The 21,481-nt window shown below is 39.5% G+C and overlaps 1 protein-coding gene across 1 annotated transcript; it reads left to right on the forward strand.

Annotated features, from left to right (window-relative positions):
* Nucleotides 1-14,495, forward strand: LOC124281360 (solute carrier family 49 member 4 homolog). Its single transcript, XM_046717396.1, has 11 exons — nt 1-673; nt 2,651-2,741; nt 6,861-7,024; nt 8,368-8,431; nt 9,228-9,322; nt 10,195-10,324; nt 10,813-10,921; nt 11,554-11,621; nt 12,257-12,375; nt 12,507-12,689; nt 13,630-14,495. The coding sequence occupies exons 1-11, from the start codon at nt 331-333 to the stop codon at nt 13,794-13,796; spliced, it is 1,533 nt and encodes a 510-aa protein (XP_046573352.1). The 5' UTR covers nt 1-330; the 3' UTR covers nt 13,797-14,495.
* Nucleotides 14,496-21,481: the final 6,986 nt, after the last annotated feature.

Genomic DNA, 21,481 nt, shown 5'->3' on the forward strand with positions numbered 1-21,481 from the left:
TGTTGGTGTTTGGCTACACCCGGCTACACTTGACACAGTCTCTGCGTACCTCTTGGGGAGACGATACTCCACTATCAATACATTCCAATAATCTTGTCGTCATCACTGCAGATCATTTCATTTTCTAAAGTGGCTGAAGAATCGTTATTAGATACATTAAATACTCAGATGTATACATTTCAAGGAGTCACATCAGCCTAGTGTTACACGTTTCTCATATGTGATATCATCGATTGAAACAATCGACGTCAACATAGCAAGTATTGCAACAGCTTGTTGAACAAAATGAGTTCAAGTTAGATCCGAATGCACTCAACATAAAGGTACAGCATGGCGGATACTCAACCTGACCAGAAATCTCAAGCCTCGGAAGAAACTAAACATACTGACCAAAGCAAGGACGCTCCAAGCAAATCGTCCCCGAAGGAAAACAGCTCCTTGTTGGACTTCACGAGAGAAATCAAGTCCTATAAACGTCGGTGGTATGTTCTGGGCGTATTCGCGTATGCTGCGCTCCTCCAGGCAGGGATATGGAACACTTTCGGACCTATTGCTCAGTCAGCAAAGGCTGTGTTCGGGTGGACAGATGCCCATATAGCACTGTTTTACAACGGTGGGAATATTGGCTATTTTATTTTCATGTTTCCCGTGGCTTGGCTGATGGACGTGAAAGGTTCGTGCCTGTCTTATTATTGTCTTTGAATTGCCTCTCATCCATGAAAAATTGGACCTAGCTGCTTCTAGTTGAGAAATTAAGATAAAACCATTTGTATGTTTCACAATAATACCTAAGTTGATTTAAATTTGAAAATATATGGAAGCATAATATATGAGATGGAAATCTGTTATAGAGTGTGTCATGTACACATGTTCGATATACGTCCTAGGTATGTAACTCTGAAAGATAATTTGAAATATCATCCCAATGATAATTCCAATATCAGCGTCAATATCAAATTTAAATAACCAAATTGAGGGAAGCGTCACTCCGTATTAGAAAGATGAAATATAATATATTATTATAAACAGATGTGGAGCTAGTTTGAATTGATTTAGTATAGTTGATTTATATTACTTACAGTTGTCTTTGAAATAAATATCAACTCTAACTTTCTGTCAAACGGGAACCGGATATTTGTATGGTACTAATGCAAGCAGCGTAATTACCCGACAAAACCAACTCGAAACTAACCTGAAGTACCGTAGGATCGCACGTTCTCAGTAAAGTACAGATTCTAGCACTTTTAGGGTTGCCTCTCGCTTAGGCAGATATAGTATGACCAGAAATTATTGAGAATTTTAGGAATATGTTTAATTGGATTTCTAGTATAAACAACCTTGACCAGCTATCAAGTGCTTGGTTTCATTCAAGAGAGACAACTTCGTTAATCCTTTTCCATTAGTTTCTGAAGAGTTATCCCCCTTTGTTTACTTGCTAGCAGACGACATTTTCAGTGATCCTTAGTATGGATGATTTAGAGAGGAGGAAGTTGATTTTAGAGTATTACAAGAAGGACATCAGATCAGCTAAAGTGATTTCAAGTAGTACAGGCATCCCTTTGTCCACTGTTTATCGTGTTTTGAAAAATATTGCAAATGGATATGGCATTGAGCACCAGGGAGGTTCAGGTAGGCCCAGAAAATTGACTGTCGGTGCATGAGGCGGCTTGGTATTCTTGTTTCTAAAAACAAACGAAGGAGTTTAGAAAACTTAAGGCTGGATATGATTGATAGGGGAACTGTGGCTGTCTGTAAGGAGACAATTAGAACTGAGCTGCATGCAATGGGTTGGCAGAAAAGTCGAGGAATTCCATCACCGATCATGAAACCTGAACAAAAGGAGTGAAGGTTGAACTGGTGCTTACAGCATAGACATTTTAACTGGGACAATGTGATTTTCTCAGATAAAAGTTCTGTGCAACGCCCCTCTGAGTATTTGAAGGGAATATGAACAGTGAGCGGTACATAGATATTCTCGAGGGACATTTACTTCCATCTGCTCAAATGCCACCTAAATCTGCTCACGTGTTCTATGGAAACTTTTGGATTTTCCAGCAGGACAACGACCCAAAACATCGTTCAAAGCATTCACAGGTCTGGTTTCGGACCCCAAATATGACATTATTAGCTATAGATAGCCCTCACCTAAATCCAATAGAAAATGTTTGGGGACTTATGAAGGCAAGTGTCAATAAGAAAAATCTGACAAATATTGCTGAAATGAAAGAAGAGGTGGTCCGATATTGGGACAGCATAGACTTCTTTGATCAGTAGTATGCCCCGCCGCATTGAAGCCTGCATTGCTGCCCATGGTGACTTGACAAAATACTAACTGTTCACCTGTCTTTGAATCTGGAGTTATGTTCTGCTAATATTCACATTCAATACGTGAGTAATGAGTGAAAAAAAAAATATTTAAAAATTACAATCTTAAATTCTCAATAATTTCTGGTTGTACTGTATTTTATTGTAGAAACACTAGGGTACTAGGCTCTGTTCTACAAACCGATCTTTACGCTACGAGAATGGGAATCACGGTAAGATCGCTTTGAGACACGAAGCCCTGCTGTTAAAAGATACAATGCGTAATTAATATAATATCCTTCGTACTTTAAGAACTTGACGTGGTGGTTATCCTTTCCATCTGTAGGTCTGAGGACGTCGATGCTGGCGTGTGCAGTGCTGTTGGTGTTGGCAACGTCGATAAGGTGCATTACGAGCGAACCAGTACCAGCGACATGGTAAGCATAAAAAGTACGATCATCTTCTTTTGAGGTGATCAAGTTAAATTATCGGAGAAAACATAAAGCATGTGTTTCTTCTGTAGATCTATATTCATGACATTTTTATAGATCATTACACCAGTTTCAATGGAGCATGTAGGTAGAGTTGCACACAAACTTGATATTGAATCGAAGCTTGTGTAATACCGTATGTGACAGTTTGGCCTATACTTAGAGACATAAACGCATTGCGGCGGATTTTTTCGATAATGAAGCAGTATCATTTTCGGTTTTGTGTTACCAGTTTGATTTTGTGGACGCCAAACTGAGAGGCTGTAAATATTTACGCTTTAGCCATATTTTGTTTATGTGACCTTCTAAAATGTTGAATACAAAAACAATCCTTTATAACCTAATCAAATATATCTAACAAGGAATACTTCCTCCTTTAATGTGCCATGAGTATGACCTGATTGGACAAAAACAAGATCAAATCAAAATAATATTCCAGACGTTTAATAAAATGTTTTTAGGACAATTCTTCATTTTAGTAATCGTCAGATAGTAGTTGTTAGTTGCTAGTAATTGTAGACTAAAGTTAGTAGAATATTCATATGATGTATGACAATAGAACACCCTAATATTTATATCTGGCATATTTTAGTATTAGTAAAGAAAGATAACTGTCTGTTATGGAGAAGTGAAAATAGAATCACCAACATCGTGAGAAAGTCACAGAACTTGAAGGGGATATCCTTGATATAACTACTCCATATTGATGGATCCTATTCTCCAAGAGACTGTAACATGAGATGACACTGATGAGGTATCCGATATGAAACTAGGTTAATTACATCTCAACCTACATCTCTACCGCATGTGTGTTTGCTTCAAATGGTGTAAAATCCGGCTTTTGGCCCCATGTATAGCGATCCGGGTTGAAAAATACTGCTTTGTGTACCCAGATTACCTAATATACATGTGAAGGAAGCAGACATGGGTTCAATTACTTTGAAATGTAATTAATTAAATTACAATTACTTTGATTTTCCTCAATTACAATTACCAATACAATTACACCTTAAATTAAAATGTAATTAATTAAATTACAATTACATTACCAATGTAATTAATTACATTACAAATTACTTTGTTAAAAAACAAAAACCCAAAACAAATATATTTCTGTATTCCTTTAATCAACAACATATCGATGTTGGTAAGCAGTGGTCACTAAATCCAATTCATATTTTTGTCATCAAAAAGTGAAATGCAAAAGTAGATTATATCTACAATGTACACTATTTGATCAAGTTTGTATTTTGCATATTTCTTTGGGCTTATTATCAAATACACACCTCTATCATCTCTTGTTGCAAAAAACACTTTGTCCACCTTAGGTGTACTGTATCATGACATCATTACAGGCCTACATTACAATATAAACTCTGCCGGTCTCTCTATCTGACATAATCCACATTAACATACTAAAGGATTTGTCAACTTGGATTTATGGCTTATTACCTTTCATGATTATAAAAATAGGACTACAGTTCAGTAAGATTTTGAATATCATATCCTATGAGAAATAAACAAAGAGGCCACTTTAATAGGAACTTGACTAATAGTACTGTTAATCCCCCATTTCCTCAAATACCAACCTACATTCAGTCATGCGTTACTGATTCCCTTTGTTTCACCAATGTGCAGATGGTGATAGTTACAAAGGCTTAGACATTCAAATCTCTTTCAAAACGTAACACCTGCTAGAGTATATACCGACAACAAGCATCTTATTGAAAAACACTGCTTTGTCCTCCATATTGTACAGAATATAATTGCAAGGGTTGCCTGATGACCACCAAAATAAAAAAGTGAGATGTAATTTGATGTAACTGAAAAAGTAATTGAAAAATTCAATTACATTTAGATATTAATTAATTAAATTACAATTACAAATTACATTTTAAACATTCAATTACAAATTACATGCAATTACATAGATTTTTGTAATTAATTACATTCAATTACAATTACAAATTACAATTACCCCATGTCTGGAAGGAAGGCCATTTGAAGTTCTAATACATACTGTACGTTTGAATACATTTAGACGTCAACATAAAACAATCTGCCAGTTTTATCAATTTCTTTGGAACTCTCAGATAAAACGAGATTAAACGTGAAACACACAATAGAAACTAAATATTTCCCTCTATTTCTGAAATATATTTCTGTTTTATAACTAGAAAAACATGGTCAGCTCACTTCAGAGAGAAAATTGGATGTTTAAGAGAAGTCGATTTTGGAATTAATCACATTTTGATCAGGTGTGGTAATAAGGTGTGAAAGGATAGATTTTATATATGTTGCAATGGGGTAGATCTTTCCACCGTATTGGTTTTCACACACATGCATGTGTTTATGGTGGAGATGAATGTCAGATCTATGCTGGCTTTGTTTTCGAGAAGTCTGGTGATCGTGTGAAATACGAAAAACAGGCAATTTGTATGTAGTCATAATGAAAGTCGAAACATTGGTTAACCTCAAAATTATATTAAGAGAAATATGTGAACGGTAGCTTTTATGTGTATCGTGATATTTTACAACACCGTTGAAAAAGGGTTTCTTATAATTAATTTTGTTGAGAGTGACTTTTAGCAATATTCCAATATCACGGCGGGGACACCAGAAATGGGCTTCACACATTGTACCAATGAGGGAATCGAACCCGGGTCTTCGGCCTGTCGTGCAAACGCTTTAACCACTAGCTATCCCGCCGCCCCCATATACTTTATGATACCAGGAGCTCGACACTGCAAGGACGAAGAGAGATACATGTAGATACCATGCAGTGTTAAATGTTCACATTGATGAGTGCGAGCGAGGTTAGCTCTGCATCTGTAAGTTCTGCGATGACTATGCATGACTGTTCCTTATAATCAGATTCACCTTCCTGAATCATTCTTGCGTTTCAACGTGACAATGAATCATATACATTTCAATTTGCAGTAGTATTCCGCATGCGTTCATACACATAATTGTTTGGCATGGTTACAGCATGGAAAACTAAATTATATATGCTTGTTTTACAGTCAGATTAAAACAAAATGGAATGTAAATAGGCGCCAATGCAAAATCAACACCATATGTTGCTCCGGTACAAAAACAATTTACTGTAATAGGCGCGTAGATGCTTTTCCGAACAGACCTCAATGGAAGGTTGTTTTTTTTAGATAATTACACATATGAAACACAGCCATGCATTTGGAATTGGATATGATTGTTACTATTCAACTCATTACTTTTACTGAAAACCTTCTAGAAAACTCAGAAGTTTGAATATCATTAGCCTTGGGACCGTGACGAGCCAACTCTGGTATTCACTGCATCTGCGACATACTGTTGTGTTCACGCTGAAGCTCATGTTAATAATCACTTTTATATCTTACATGTATTCATGTGTTATTAACAGGTGCATATTATTTTGCCATAGAATAGCCGAAATTTCTGGAATAAATGATAATTTGTCACGGTTTACAAAACAATAAATGGCTTCCTGGACATGCTTGACATGCTTGGAAAATATTGAACTGTGGACAGAAGTTCTCGGAGGTTTTATCTCGTGAGAGAAAACCGTTGTATCATTTAAATTACGTAAGAAATATATTGTCTGTAGTACAAACCCAGGCCCTCGCATTCCAAAACGTTAACCCAGAATAATACATGATCGGTCCCAAAATCCTGTATAGGTGTATTGATATATGAAGCTATAATATAATCAAGATCCACACTTGACTCGCTTTTTAAAGAACTGTATCGAAGGCAAACTAGTGGTAAAAGACGTGAACTCGACATTGAAGACAACCAGGCGAGACTTATGTGAGTTCGTTGCTCACTGGCGAATCGTCTGAAAATTCCTATTTTGTGCACTTCCTGAACAGTAAACGTTAACAATAGTTATCTGTTCCACATCAGTGAATTTTATGTATCTGTTAGAATGCTTTACTGTCGTTGAACAGCGTGTGTAACAACATGGGAGAGTATTGCTTCATGTTGCAGCTTAGGATGGGAATATTTCTCTGTTATGCATCCTACAAGGGATGTTCTTCAACACATATGAATTTCCTTCACCAGGTTGATAAATATCTCAGCCGTGATGAATGGTGTAGCTGGCACTGTACCCATGGCCGGCCCCGCCCTCCTCTCCGCCACGTGGTTTCCCCCCAAACAGAGGGCCACTGCAACAGCCATGTCGACTGTTTTCTTCTACTTGGGCATGTCTCTTGGCTTCATCATTGGTAAGTTGGAATTAAACCTTGTTTATGAACAGTATCAGAATATCGGCAATTGTTTAGTTGAAGCCAATGATCATGTTTCAAATTCAGTATTCTCTTTAATGTATTTGCCTCAAACAGCTCTGAGTTCCTAATTTCACAGCAATTACTTCTACCCCATAGAATGAAAAATGCAACCAACAAAATAAGCTATAACGACGATGTTATTTTAACACTCGATAAAATATCCTCGAAATGAAAGCCAAGAAGTAGACAGCTGCAGGTGACCACGGTCGCATGTCAAATGACTTGTGTCAGCAGAAAATAGAAAGCCTACGTCATTTACACAAATGCACATGTGAGCTTTCAACTGAAAATATGTAAGTGGGCATGTTTAACCAAACATAGTAAAATATAGTATGTTTGATAGCTAAAAATAGACGTATCAAGAAATGGTACGTCGGTGGTGATGCATGTGATAGCTCTATCACAGTCGTGTTTTACAAATTAAAAGATTTCAACTGGTGACTCAGTAATTGTTTTCAGCCTAGTATGGCTTTGATAACGTTTGTAATTATAGTTTGTAAAATTAAGTTTTCAAGTGTATGGTATCTTTTCCGCGGCAAAATACTCTTCCGTCAAGTCTGGTGCTGGAGGTCAATGGTACAGCCATTTGCATGGCACCATCAATATCTCGTCCCACCCTGTCAGAAGGTCGGCATGTGAATCCAGAATAATATACATGTATCCGTAGAATTCGTAGATTTCACTGTATGTGTAAACCTCTACTTTGAGCTGGCCCCTTACACTAAGTTGGATGCGCGGAAGTGACACAAATACTGGAAAAATACGTCAATGTACCACAAATACTTCTAATCATATACACTCCTCCAATGTGCGGCCTGGAAAATATAAAGAGGGAAATATTTAGTTTGAACAGATATATTCAGAACTCACATCTGTAATGTCCGAAAGGTCATGACCAGGTGGTGTCATGCCAGCACTGATTCCCATGTAACAAAGGGGGTTAACTCATCCAAGTCCATCGGTTAAATATCACACAAACATTTGCATCTGGTGATGTCAAAAGGCCGATGATTGTCGATTTTGGACTGTCAAGATGCGTGACCTTGACCTGGATTGAGGTCATCGTGCCCGTCGCGTGTCTTGTTGCTCATGTTGTCAACCGATGAATATGGAGCACCCCAACCCTACCACCCCTCTGACCCCACCCTCCCCTCTCTCGCAGACTCGAATATTTTATCATATGACAGTAATATTGGTTGGTGATGCATACAAACCTGCATTACCTAATTACGGATAGTTTCATCACATCCGATGTCATGTTTTCCATCTGTTGTTCACAGGTCCCCTCCTGGTACCAGAACCAGGTGGGTCGTTCTTGAGTGTCGGCCAAATGCTTCATCTGAAGTAAGATCTGTTCGTTTGTGTTTGTATCAGTTATCGGGATAGTGTTTGAAGTTCTGTAGATGTATTGACCCGCATGAATTCAGGATATTAACACTATGTGTTTTCAGATTTGACAATGTTTTTAGCATCGATTAGGAAAGCACTTCAGGGGAGGACCTCGGTTCCGAGTAATGTTTCCGGACATCAAATAATCAAATCATCCGAACATATCGTTACCTTACACTCTATGTGAAGTACAGTTTATTGGTTTGCTTTGAAAATACCCATAACGCTGTTCTTGTAAATACGGATTACTCTATACAATAAAAACCAAAGGTTTTTGTCCTTTCAAATATGGCTTTGAGACAAAATATCAAAAGTACTCGCAGTAAAAAATCCAAATTTATTGTTCTGAACCCCTGCCATGTAGTTTACAACATTGTTTGCCCCGTCAGAATGCAAGCAGGGTCGAATAACTAGGTCATCTACGCATGCACGAATGGTGACGGTTTTAATATCAGTAACCGTGATCGCGCTACTGAAATGATGTTTCACTTACAGATTGGCGTGGGTTTCATGTTACGAAGTCTTTAATCGATTTGCTTATAACAACAATAAAACAAAATTAGGTGAACCGATCTACTAAGGTTCTTATCGCAAAATGTGTGTGCCTCATAAAAATGAAGTGTGTTGATGTTAGTTTCAAATCGTTTCCCATTACTTGACGTCATCTTCCAAGACCCTCTCTTCATCCTTCACTTCAGTAATACTTCTGTACGGTTCAAACCACACCCATAACTAAGATATATGGTTACAGCACATCTGTCCGGAAAGATGAAGGAGCCTATGTCCACACTTCAGCCACTGACCTTGTCGCGGAAAGAGACGGTATCATGAAGCTCATGTATGTAGGTGCGTATAACTTAAAGTAACTCTTTTCTAAGATAGAGGTAATCAACTGTTTTGACCATGCGTTACTTGTACATATGAACGTTATTCGGTAGATATGTCTCTTGGCGTTTCTTTGTGTTATTCACGCCCACGCTACCCCGCAAGATGCCAACCCTACTGGGAGTGCTAGACTAAATGAGGATCGGTGGGTCTCAGTACCTGCCAGTATGCAGCTGATGTAGGAACAACAGGGAAATCGAATTACCACCTGTGACCGAGCCGCGCGCCGTTGTGCCCGTAGCCGCTGTTCGTTGTCACACTATTGATCCAATATCACAGTTTGCTGGGGCGGATACAACCCAAGGTGGGGTTGGGTGCGCAGTTCATTTTCACCGGTTTCACGAGAGTTTCAGTGGTCATTTAATACATTTTCAGGACAAAAGAAGGTGTGCAAGTGGTGTAAAACTTAACGTTTACTATCATTTCACTGGATCGACATTTCACAGAACTTTTGTGTACTTTTGTGCATGAGTTTCACCCCGAATATATCTTAATATATCATTGACTGGGTGTTAAAATGCTTGACTCCCTTCAATGTCCGATCTCTCTTCCCCACCGGTGCAGGTTTATTATTATACAAGAGCCTAGCAGTATCCCCTGAGTCTGGAATAGTGCTTGAAGTGATGTAAACACCCATATCTCATACTCACTCTTAGAACGGCCTGATGTCTGGAGATAAGGCATTTTTTTCAAGATTTTTGGCCCCCAAAAAGGTATTGTCTTCAACATCCGCTATATATGTTTATGATGTATGAAGCCAATTCTTTGTGTCCCTCATCGTGAAACAGCAAACCGTAAAACGTCACTCACTGACTCACATGTGTTTACTACAGAATGTGCGGCGTGTGTGCTGTTGCTGCTCCTGGTGGTGGTGTACTTCCCCGCCAAGCCCCCCTCTCCCCCCAGTCTCACAGCGTCTATGGAAAGGACAAACTATCTTGAGGGGCTCAAGGGACTTTGCACGTAAGACATTGTTTCCAACTCTTTAAGTCAGTGATTGATCGAACTTGATTTACCACTATGTTTCTTGTCTCATATTATCAGTGGACGATTCTATTCGGATTTCCCCTTGTTTTCACCAGTAACCGTATATGGCATGTATTGCGGTGTTTCGTATAATGCGGCAGTAGATCAACTGGGACGTCAAAACACTATAGACAAAACGAATGTCCAGAAACATACGTGACGCAAAAACTACCAATAATCTATCTACGTAAGGAGATGCCAGTGCGACGTTCCTAACATATGCTCAATACTACCGCCAGAGACAGATATATTATTGTGTACCTTGATGGATTTTGAGAATGATTGTTTGTTAAAAGTTATTTAATGTGATCAACGGCCATAACAATACCTCCAAATGTTTTTGCAAGTAGATGGAAAGTTTCTCAGTCAGAATTATCACACTATAACGTTAACCATTCTAAAAAGCGAAATTTTTGGAATTCCAGACACAGGCGCTTCCTTTTGATTCTAACCGCCTACAGCATCCCAGCCGGTGTATACAGTGCCTTTAGCGCAGTCCTCGACGTAAACCTCAACGGCTTAGGAATAACACAGGTAGATGGCGCCCTCCTCGTATGTTTGAGTTGCTCAACCTAAAAAAAATTACTATAATCATCATATTTGGCATGAAATATCCATAATAATTCATTTGCTGAGATAAAAATATCAATTCTCTGCAGATTTTCAATTAAACAAGTCACTTGACAACTCCCTGTACATAGTCCAGAATGTAGACATTTTACGTGCGTATCGTATAGGTAAACAAGGGAGATAAGTCTAGTGTTATTTCGGCGAAGATTTCAACACGGCAATATTACGTAAGTCACATCACTTAGTTTGATAACGATGTTTGTATCCACATCGAAATTCAACACTGTATATTTTGTAATAAAGTTATATATATCTACAGAATTACCTCCCTCGTTCATTATATCAATAAACAAATGCCCTTTATACGATTTATCATATAGGAATTCAATGTTTATTTAACAAAAGGAGGTCATTGATCCTTGTAAAAAATGTCAGCATCAAGAATCACTTCGGTTCCAAGCGCCAAGTCTTTATTTTAAAATATAATCCAACCCACTTTTATATGTCATTTACGTTGTCAATTATCTGCCCCTGTGCGCTCACAGCTGTACATCGGCGTACAGAAGTATTCGTAGTATCGCATGTAACTGTTTCAGAATCATGCCGGCTGGATTGGGTTCTATGCCACGATTGGCGGTTGTTTTGCGGCGCTGATCATGTCAAGGTACAGTCACAATACGGTCGTTTCTGAGCGCATTGAGGTTGAAAATTAAACATGCAACTTTATGGATGACAACTTTTTATTTATTGCATATCAAGCTAAAAGTGTAAGAATCTACATCGAAACGTCGCTCTATGCAATAAATAAGAAGTTGTGATTAATAAAGTGTATTTTTCATTTTTGACACACCAATTTCGGGAATGCCGATCAAAGAGTTAGCCATGGGGTTGTTTTAGTATCAAAGGTAGATCTGTGTCAGCCTTGTTTTGCAAGGATAGAAATTTCCCAATCGAGGAGGTATAGAAATGACACAGGATGGTTTTAGAAATGTGACTTTTAGTTTAAGAACACACACATCCATGGGTGATCAAAGTTTAAATAGGGTTCAATTACAGAGGTGTTCTCAGATCCTCAGGCACAGAGTGAAGAGATATCGTTGAGATTGGTCAAAGTTAAATATTATCATGAATAGTTATATCCAGACGTATGTTGGAGCATATATATCTATATACACATGTGATCAGTGATAAATGTATCTACCTGAATCAATGATCGACGGATCGTTAATAACAGTTGTATGACTTCGCCTAACCGTTTAAAAGTACTGACATACTCCCTCACTCACTCCATCACTCCAGGATCGCCGACATTTTGATGTACCGCATGAAGTGTCTGCTGCTGTTCCTCTTCCTCCTGGCTGCAGTATCTACGATCTGGTTCGTCCTGCTGCGCCTGTCCTTCATCCCCTTCGCCATGTGTGAGTCCGCCTTTAACCCAGCATCACAATCAGATAATCAATATTCGAATACTACAGGTTATTCACAATCTGAATTATGATCTCAGGCCATTCTGATGTACATCTTTTCCTATTTGTATCCCTTCTGCCAGTGTACCTCTACATATCGTCCATCCTGGTTGGCGTGTTCATCAATGGCTCTATACCGCTGTTCTACGAGCTGGGGTGTGAAGCGTCTTACCCTATAGCTGAGGGCGTGACGGCCGGGATGCTGACCTCCATGTACAACTTGGCCGGAATCATCTTCTTGTCTGTCCTCATGATACCTCATATAGGTCAGCTACTAGACTCACGCCTAGTCTCTGAATTTATATACATTTGATAGCAACAAATAAACCCATTTAAATTGAAAAGGGGCCCAGTCAGATGAGAAATTGAACCTGAGGGAATCAAGACTTCATTAAGGGTTTTAGTATTGCGGAGAGGGCTTGGCAGTAGGGAAAATATTATATTATGGTTCAGGGACTGTGAGAGACTAGTCAGCTATGTCCCGAAGCCTGGACAAACCCATTTTAACTAAGCTGATGTTATAAGATACAGTAAACTATGGCTATACCGAACTAAAAGGGGGGCGTTAGTTTTTACTCGATATTATCGCGTTCGTCATACGCTCCTCGACTGAAATATACAGCTTTTGCCTGGAACCCATAATAGCCATTTCGTTATATCCGTCAGTTCGTTATAAGCATATTCGTTACAAACGTATTGTATAATGTTGTGTGTCCGTACGAATGCCGGGGCGGTGGGGTAGCCCAGTGGTTAAGGCGTTGCTCGTCACGCCGAAGACCCGGGTTCGATTCCTCACATGGGTACAATGTGTTAAGACCATTTCTGGTGTCCCCCCGCCGTGATATTGCTGGAATATTGCTAAAAGCGGCGTAAAACCAAACTCACTCACTCACTCCTACGAATGCCATTTTCTGGATGCCAAGGTATATTATTTAATTGACAAGGTAATATAATCAAATCTATTTGTTTCGTACGAAGAAACATCAGATTCGTCTTACCTTCCCGTTTCGCTTTACGTACTAATACATTGCTCATCTGGCTCGGTCTATGAACAAATATTCATAATCTTAAAATATTTGATCAATTCTGATTCATAGACACAGTTACATCTTACAGTAAGCAGTATGATAATCTGTGTTTATATAATACTTTGTTTTATGCTTTATCATATTCATGTTTATTCATCATTATCATTTCAAATTCCAGGTGTCCAATGGATGAACTGGTGTCTTCTGGGGACAGTGATATTCGCCATACCACTACTTATAATCTTCAAAGCTCAATATCCTCGGACCAACTTAGACACAAAGGATATACCTCAACCAATACCCAGTAGTAGTGAAACAAAGACAGACAACACTGAAACACGGTGATGAACAGCCGTCCATCATATCATACATCTCGGAATACAGCTGTTATTACGTGTCTGCTGTTTTCTTCGAAATGTTAATTAGGAAACCCAAACATATCAATATATTCCTATTTTGTAAGCTGACTGTGATTTATATTATGTGATATGGGACTTGGCAATACATATATTCATATTAAAAGACACCTCAACACAGTCGGTATGGTGCCCAGTGTTTAAAGGTGAAGACATGGTTACACTGACAGTAGTGTGTTCCTGATCTTCCAGACAGTTACTGACCTTGCACTATACGTGATACCTCAGTACTATACAGGAAGCTCCCAGGACAAAGGGGGAATACACAATCTAATGTAAACAACGAGCCATGATTATATAATATGTATGTTTATATGTATATACATGTACTACTCATGCGTAATAATACAGGGTAATGTGAACACGTCCTTTCTATCAGGGAATATTCAGAGTAGTGTATACACCCCGGTTCTATCTGTGAATCATTGCAATGATGCAAGCTGCTACGTACACCGCATGCAATCGGTGATTCCTGGGTTGAAATGATTCATGCTAGTGTTACCACCAGGTTCCCTAGGTGAAATGATTCATGCTAGTGTTAAAACCAAGGTCTCAGGGTGAAATGATTCATGCTAGTGTTACCACCAGGTTCCCTAGGTGAAATGATTCATGCTAGTGTTACCACTAGGTTCCCCAGGAGAAATGATTCAGACTCGTGTTACCACCAGGATCCCAGGGTGAAATGATTCATGCTAGTGTTACCACTAGGTTCCCCAGGAGAAATGATTCATGCTAGTGTTACCACCAGGTTCCCTAGGTGAAATGATTCATGCTAGTGTTACCACTAGGTTCCCTAGGTGAAATGATTCATGCTAGTGTTACCACCAGGTTCCCTAGGTGAAATGATTCATGCTAGTGTTACCACTAGGTTCCCAGCCAGGGTGACATGATTTGTGGAAGTGTTACCACTAGGTTCCCCAGAAGAAATGATTCATGTTACCACCAGATTCCCAGCTAGGGTGACACGATTCGTGCAAGTGTTACCAACTTACCACTAGGTTCCCCAGAAGAAATGATTCATGTTACCACCAGATTCCCAGCTAGGGTGACACGATTCGTGCAAGTGTTACCAACTTACCACTAGGTTCCCCAGGAGAAATGATTTATGTTACCACCAGATTCCCAGGGTGAAATGATTCATGCTAGTGTTACCACCAGGTTCCCTAGGTGAAATGATTCATGCTAGTGTTACCACCAGGTTCCCAGGGTGACATGATTAAGGCTTGTGTTAACAACTTACCACCAGGTTCCCAGGGTGAAATGATTTATGTTACCACCAGATTCCCAGGGTGAAATGATTCATGCTAGTGTTACCACCAGGTTCCCTAGGTGAAATGATTCATGCTAGTGTTACCACCAGGTTCCCTAGGTGAAATGATTCATGCTAGTGTTACCACCAGGTTCCAAGGGTGACATGATTTAGGCTTGTGTTAACAACTTACCACTAGGTTCCCCAGGAGAAATGATTCATGTTACCACCAGGTTCCCAGGGTGACATGATTAAGGCTTGTGTTAACGCCAGATTCCCTAGGTGAAATTATTCAGGGTAATGTTTGCTCTAAATTCCTCAAAAGGAACTTTCAGTGTAGCGTTTTCACTTACCATGACACCATTATAAGTTTGAGTCCTCAAAAACATTACGACCAGTTACGTTTATGAGTTCTGCAACAGCATATTCCTCACCAATTAGATCACTACCACATATACTATAATTATGCATTATCAATTTCGAATGGTCATTGAGATATTTACTTAATTGTAATAATCTGTATCATATTTTATATGCATTTCATATATCAAAATCTCTTTTATTTTATTTTATCAGATGATCTAATGTAATATATGTCTTATCAAAGATCACAATAAAAGAAAAAAGGTGCAAGAACTCTCGCTTTTATTCGTTCATTTCTTTGAGTACTATAAAGTCTGCGCATTATATATTCTATTTATCCTGTCACCAAAACATAGGATCACACGCTTAATTGACCCTTCAAAATGAATGTTATTATTTGATATTTTCATGAACTGAAACTGATGCCACCGTGTTGCCGGTCCGGTGGGGTGGCCCAGTGGTTAAAGCGTTCACTCGTCACGCCGAAGACGCGGGTTCGATTCCTCACATGGGTACAATGTGTGAAGCCTATTTTCTGGTGTCCCTCCGCCGTGATATTGCTGGAATATTGCTAAACGCGGCTTAAAACTAAACTCACTAAACTCACTGCGGTGCATGATGCAATGTGTCATAAGATTTTGTTTGCTAAAAATATGACACAGTCGTAAGGTATTTTTACCAGGCACTGCAACTGTAGTTGTCGCTCGTCAGCTCCGGGTTCGATGCCCCACAAGGGAACAACATGTGAAGCGCATTATTGGTGTCCCGTGATATTGGTGACATATTGCTAAAAGCGGCGTAAAACGAAACTTCACTCACTCATGCTCAAATATCCATTTAGATAATTTCAACGTCAAGCTGTCAGTAACGCGGATGATCTGCGGATGATCGGTGTTACTGACAAAATAGGTTGTAACCCGCAACAGTTTCATAAAAGCGGATTAAGCTGAAGCAACACACATATGCAGATTAGTGACTGCTGATCAGTGACCCAGATAAATCCCAGGAACGGGAACGCCAACACAACCCAAACACGGACTCTGCTGTCAGTTTACATATACAGCCCAGCTGTACTATGATGGATATTTGTTTAAATGTGCATCAAACGTTATTGTCAGTTTCAAGATGCTAGCCGAAAAGGTTACATCTGTGCATGGAGATTGAGAGTGACCCCCCCCCCCAAAAAAAAAATCCAAAAAAAATCTACAAAACTGTGACAAACGGGACTTCAGTTTTAGTTACTTTCTTTTTTCTGTCGAACCTCTGTTTGAAATGATTTTCAGCAACCGATGCTTGTCTAAGAGGCGACAAACGGGATCGGGTGGTCAGGCTCGCTGACTTGGTTGACACATAGCATCGTATGCCAATTGCGTAGATCGAAGCTCATGCTGTTGATCTCTGGATTGTCTGGTGCAGATTCGATTATTTACAGACTGCTGCCATATAGCTGAATATTGCTGAGTGCAGTGTTAAACTAAACTCACTCACTCAACTTTCTGTCGAGCAATAGACCAGCAGATAAAGCCTTTGTTGTCTACTCAACAATGATCAGTGATCCTCAACACACCCTGGTATACATAGGACATAGAGCGCCGTGTTGAGCATGATGCAACCCTGGGCTAGTAATAACCAATACATCAGCACTTACAGTGCCAAGAAACTGAAACATCTTACATAGGTCTTGTAAAGAGCAGTTTTTGGCATACACAGAAGGCATTTTATAACAAAATATTAATATTCTAACGAAACGCCATCTGTTTCTAAGCACAAAGTGAAATACTTAATATTCAGTTATTTGGAAACTGATTATGTAAATAGAAGCCACAAAGCACTTTCCACATCCAGAAGAAATCTTTGCTAAAAGCAGACCGAGTCAATTGTACAATTGGGACTATAGCATGAGTATATATTTGTTTCAGCAGTATTACAAATCGAGTCTGGACCAGACAATCCAGTGATTGTCACCATGCGTTACGACTTTTGTAACTGGTCCGTGGTAACGACTGTTTAACCCCCTTTCAAATGCCTTCGCTGCTTCTTTGTGTCATGAAATCCTCCATGGTTCAGTGGATAGAGCGCCTGCCCACAGACTATGTCACGCGTTCTCCAACCTGAGATGTTGAATCCTTCAGTCGGACATTTGAAACCAAACATCCCACAGATGTGTGCAAAGGCGAAATACGTTTTCTTAAGGAACAGTATATTGACCTGTATCGGAGTCACAATGTACGTTGTCGGTTTATCTTTCAGGAAGCCTGCCCAGCACCGTAACGCTTTATGTGACTCATCTTGATTTGACGTCGGTCACCCAAGAAGAACGCCATCCTTCACACCTGAGTAACCTGTGCAGGCGAATGAAAAGCGGGTTACTTACTTTTGATTCGTACTGTAATATAGACTGATATGCTCACACTGTGTGAATATGTAGACCAGTGTGTTAACAATGCTATATCTCGGTAGTTACATACTCGAACTGTTTACGGCATGTGTTGAGTAATATGGTTATCCGATACGGCTTCTCCATTGTGACGCAATCATGCTGCGGTATACGTAGCGCGAGACGATGACCGTTTGACCCCTTGGAATTAGCTCGGTCAGTGGTTTTAAAGAGAGGAGACCTGCTATCCCGCCCTCCGTCACAACCAATTCGGAATAGCAAAATGGAGGACAAGGAGCGTATTGAAGATCACCTACCTGTGGTTGACGGAAACAGACTACGAAAAGCACATAGCTCCAACTCATCCCAGAAGGTATCAGATGAAGACTCTCCCTTGTTGGACTCCACGAGGAACATTAAGTCCTACAAACGACGGTGGTATGTTCTCGCTGTGTTCTCGTATGCTGGGTTTCTTCAGTCAGTAGCGTGGAACACTTTCGGACCTATTGCTCAGTCAGCTAAGGCTGTGTTCGGGTGGTCGAATGCCAATTTAGGCATGCTGAACAACTGGGGGAATATTGTGTACATTCTGTGCATGTTTCCAGTTGCCTGGTTGATGGATATGAAAGGTAGGTATCTGTCCGTTATGTGACATGTGTTTGAAAAGGTTATATCTTATACGCTCAGTTGTACTGTCTGCATCCAAAACTGAATATTGAAATAACCTAATTCAATACACGAGAGACATTAAATGCTACAGTCCGTTTGAGTCAGAAACGGACCGATGAATTGCAAATTTTATCATTGTACAAAATTGCCACATAAATATAAATAGTTCACATGTTTATCATTTACTAATACCCAACAGCATTCTTATATTTGAAAATTGTCCGGACTCAAAAAAGGTTCTTTAAGAAACTATCATTAAAAATTTGACACAGTTCACTATTTGTTACGAGGGAGGAGTGCAGAGAAGGGACAGCCAGGTGTTAGAGAAGCACGTGCACAAGTGCCCACCAAGTAATTGATTCATTAGCCTGTGCCGTGCCGTCTCCATCCTTTCTCGCACACCTGGCTGTCCCTTTCTCTGCACTCCTCCCTCGTAACAAATAGTGAACTGTGTCAAAATTTTAATGATAGTTTCTTAAAGAACCTTTTTTGGTGGAGTCCGGACAATTTTCAAATATGAGAAAACTGTTGGGTATTAGTAAATGATAAACATGTGTACTATTTATATTTATGTGGCAATTTTGTACAATTATAAAATTTGCAATTCATCGGTTCGTTTCTGACTCAAACGGACTGAAATAAGCCTTACAATGAACTGACCCGTGAAGATCCGAGTTAGAATTGGCCTTCAGTAACCCATGCCTGTCGAAGAGGCGACAAACGGGACCGGGTGGTCAGACTCACTGACTTGGTTGCACATGTTATCGTACCCTTATTGCGTAGATCGATGCTCAAGCTGCTGATCACTGGGTTGTCTGGTTCAGACTCGATTATTCACAGACCGACGCCATATAGCTGGAATGTTGCTGTGTGCGGCGTTAAACAACAAAACAGCCAAGCAACAATGAACTGAGCGTACATACCATGTAGACCAGTGTGGAAACTATTGCGATCATAACAACTGGCATCCAACATCACAGATGATATACAATAAAATGTCATATGCCTGACTTCTCAGGAAATCTATAACTGGATAACAAAGACCACAACTTGATTAAAATGATTTTTATGTATAATTTCTGTTTAAAATACTAGAATTGCATATGGCATATATATGTGTGTATGTATATATATATATATATATATATATACGTATATATTTTTATATATATTTTCATCAGCTGGATATGCAGTGCACTCTTGTATAAAATTATATATATTTATTTCACTCAAGTGTGCTGTGCATATTCAGTTGTTGATTTCAAGGGGCGTCCCTACACTAAGCCTGCTCATGACAAGTCAGATGTAACCTGGACCTATAATTGCATAGGTTGAGTAGGATAGATAATACCAATGTTTCATAATTTACGTAGATAATAGAAGGCAGTGTCAATATCTGAGTACAGAATCACCCTTCGACTTGTTAGTTAACTTGTCAGCCCAAGCTATTCACAGCTACCAAATACATCATACATGTGCTGCTGCACATTATGTCCCAAGTTCTAAAACTGAAATATCGCATATGACCGCCCCAAAAGTCTCGCCCAGTTAGTATCGTTGTCATTCAGCAAATAGGTGAAAACCAGTTATCATCATGTTTAATCAAAATGTCACTCTTCTAAAATTAAATGACTTCATGACTTCTTATAAAACACTGAGCTGTTAAAGTAGTATTATACCAAGCCAACTCACCCAAACATATGTTTATCAAACAGTTGTTCCCGGTCCATCGGTCACCTTATTGTCTGGTTTGTAAACAGGAAGTTGCCGCATGGCAACACTACCGTGTGGCGTCAGGCACAACAAACGTCCATTTTTTAGCACATTTTGTGAATGGCGGGTAGGGCAGGAGATGCTTACCCTTTTCGCGAACACCTGGTGTCATCTCTGATTTTCAGCGATCCATTCATATAATTTTCACAGATATTTTCACTTTACGCCAGAAGGAATTGGTTCCTGAGGACAGTCAGGACCGGGTATTCTTTCTCACTGACGTTCTATAGTGAAGACTCGTTATGTCATCATCATCGCTTGACCCGTGAAGGTCCGGGACCTTCAGTAACCCTTGCTTGTCGTGAGAGGCGACTCACGGGATCGGGTGGTCAGGCTGGCTGACTGGGTTGACACATGACACAAATTGCGTAGATCGATGTTACTGCTGTTGATCCCTCGATTGTCTGGTCCAGACTCGATTATTTCCAGACCGACGTCATATAGCTGGAACATTGCTGAGTGCGGCGTAAAACTAAACTCACGCACTCACTCATCATCGCTTGAGAATATTAATATCCTACTTGTACCATATAATAACGACATGAATTACGAGGCAGTCTATTGACAAACAGCTGCTCTTTTTCCCGAATGTTGAATCGCTATCAGTATATATCATCACTATCAATAGGATGCGAGATAGTTCTTGTAAACCCCTGATATATTTCTCACAACAATATGCGTCATTATTGGTTTCATGAATGTATCTGGAATCATAGATATCAAATATGACAGTGGAGTAACAACAAAACAGTAGATCATTCGAGAAGGGTACCATAAAATCTCTTGAACACAGATGAAATACACTGAAAAAAAACGTTGTATAAAAAATGAAGTTCTGTATATTTGTTATTCAAATTATTTTAAATTAGTATTTAACATAAATGTGCCCCCATATTTCAGATATTATATTATTGGATAAACACACGCTTCTATGCCTGTGCCTGCTGACAGAGTAAAATATTGTATGCCTTCAATGAGCTTTGGATATGTTTACCTCCCTCCCTCACTCTAGGTCTACGGAAATCAATGATGTTGTGCGCTGTGACGATGGTGTTTATGACGGCCGTACGATGCATCACGAGTGACCCAGTACCAGCGACATGGTCAGTACATCGCCATTATATATGTCATAAGTTCATATACTTTTATTTCCAGCACATAAGGGACGGTGGGGTAGCTTAGT

This window comes from Haliotis rubra, unplaced genomic scaffold (genome assembly GCF_003918875.1).
Source record: "Haliotis rubra isolate DU_JTF1 unplaced genomic scaffold, ASM391887v1 Scf283, whole genome shotgun sequence".
Classification (NCBI taxonomy): domain Eukaryota; kingdom Metazoa; phylum Mollusca; class Gastropoda; order Lepetellida; family Haliotidae; genus Haliotis; species Haliotis rubra.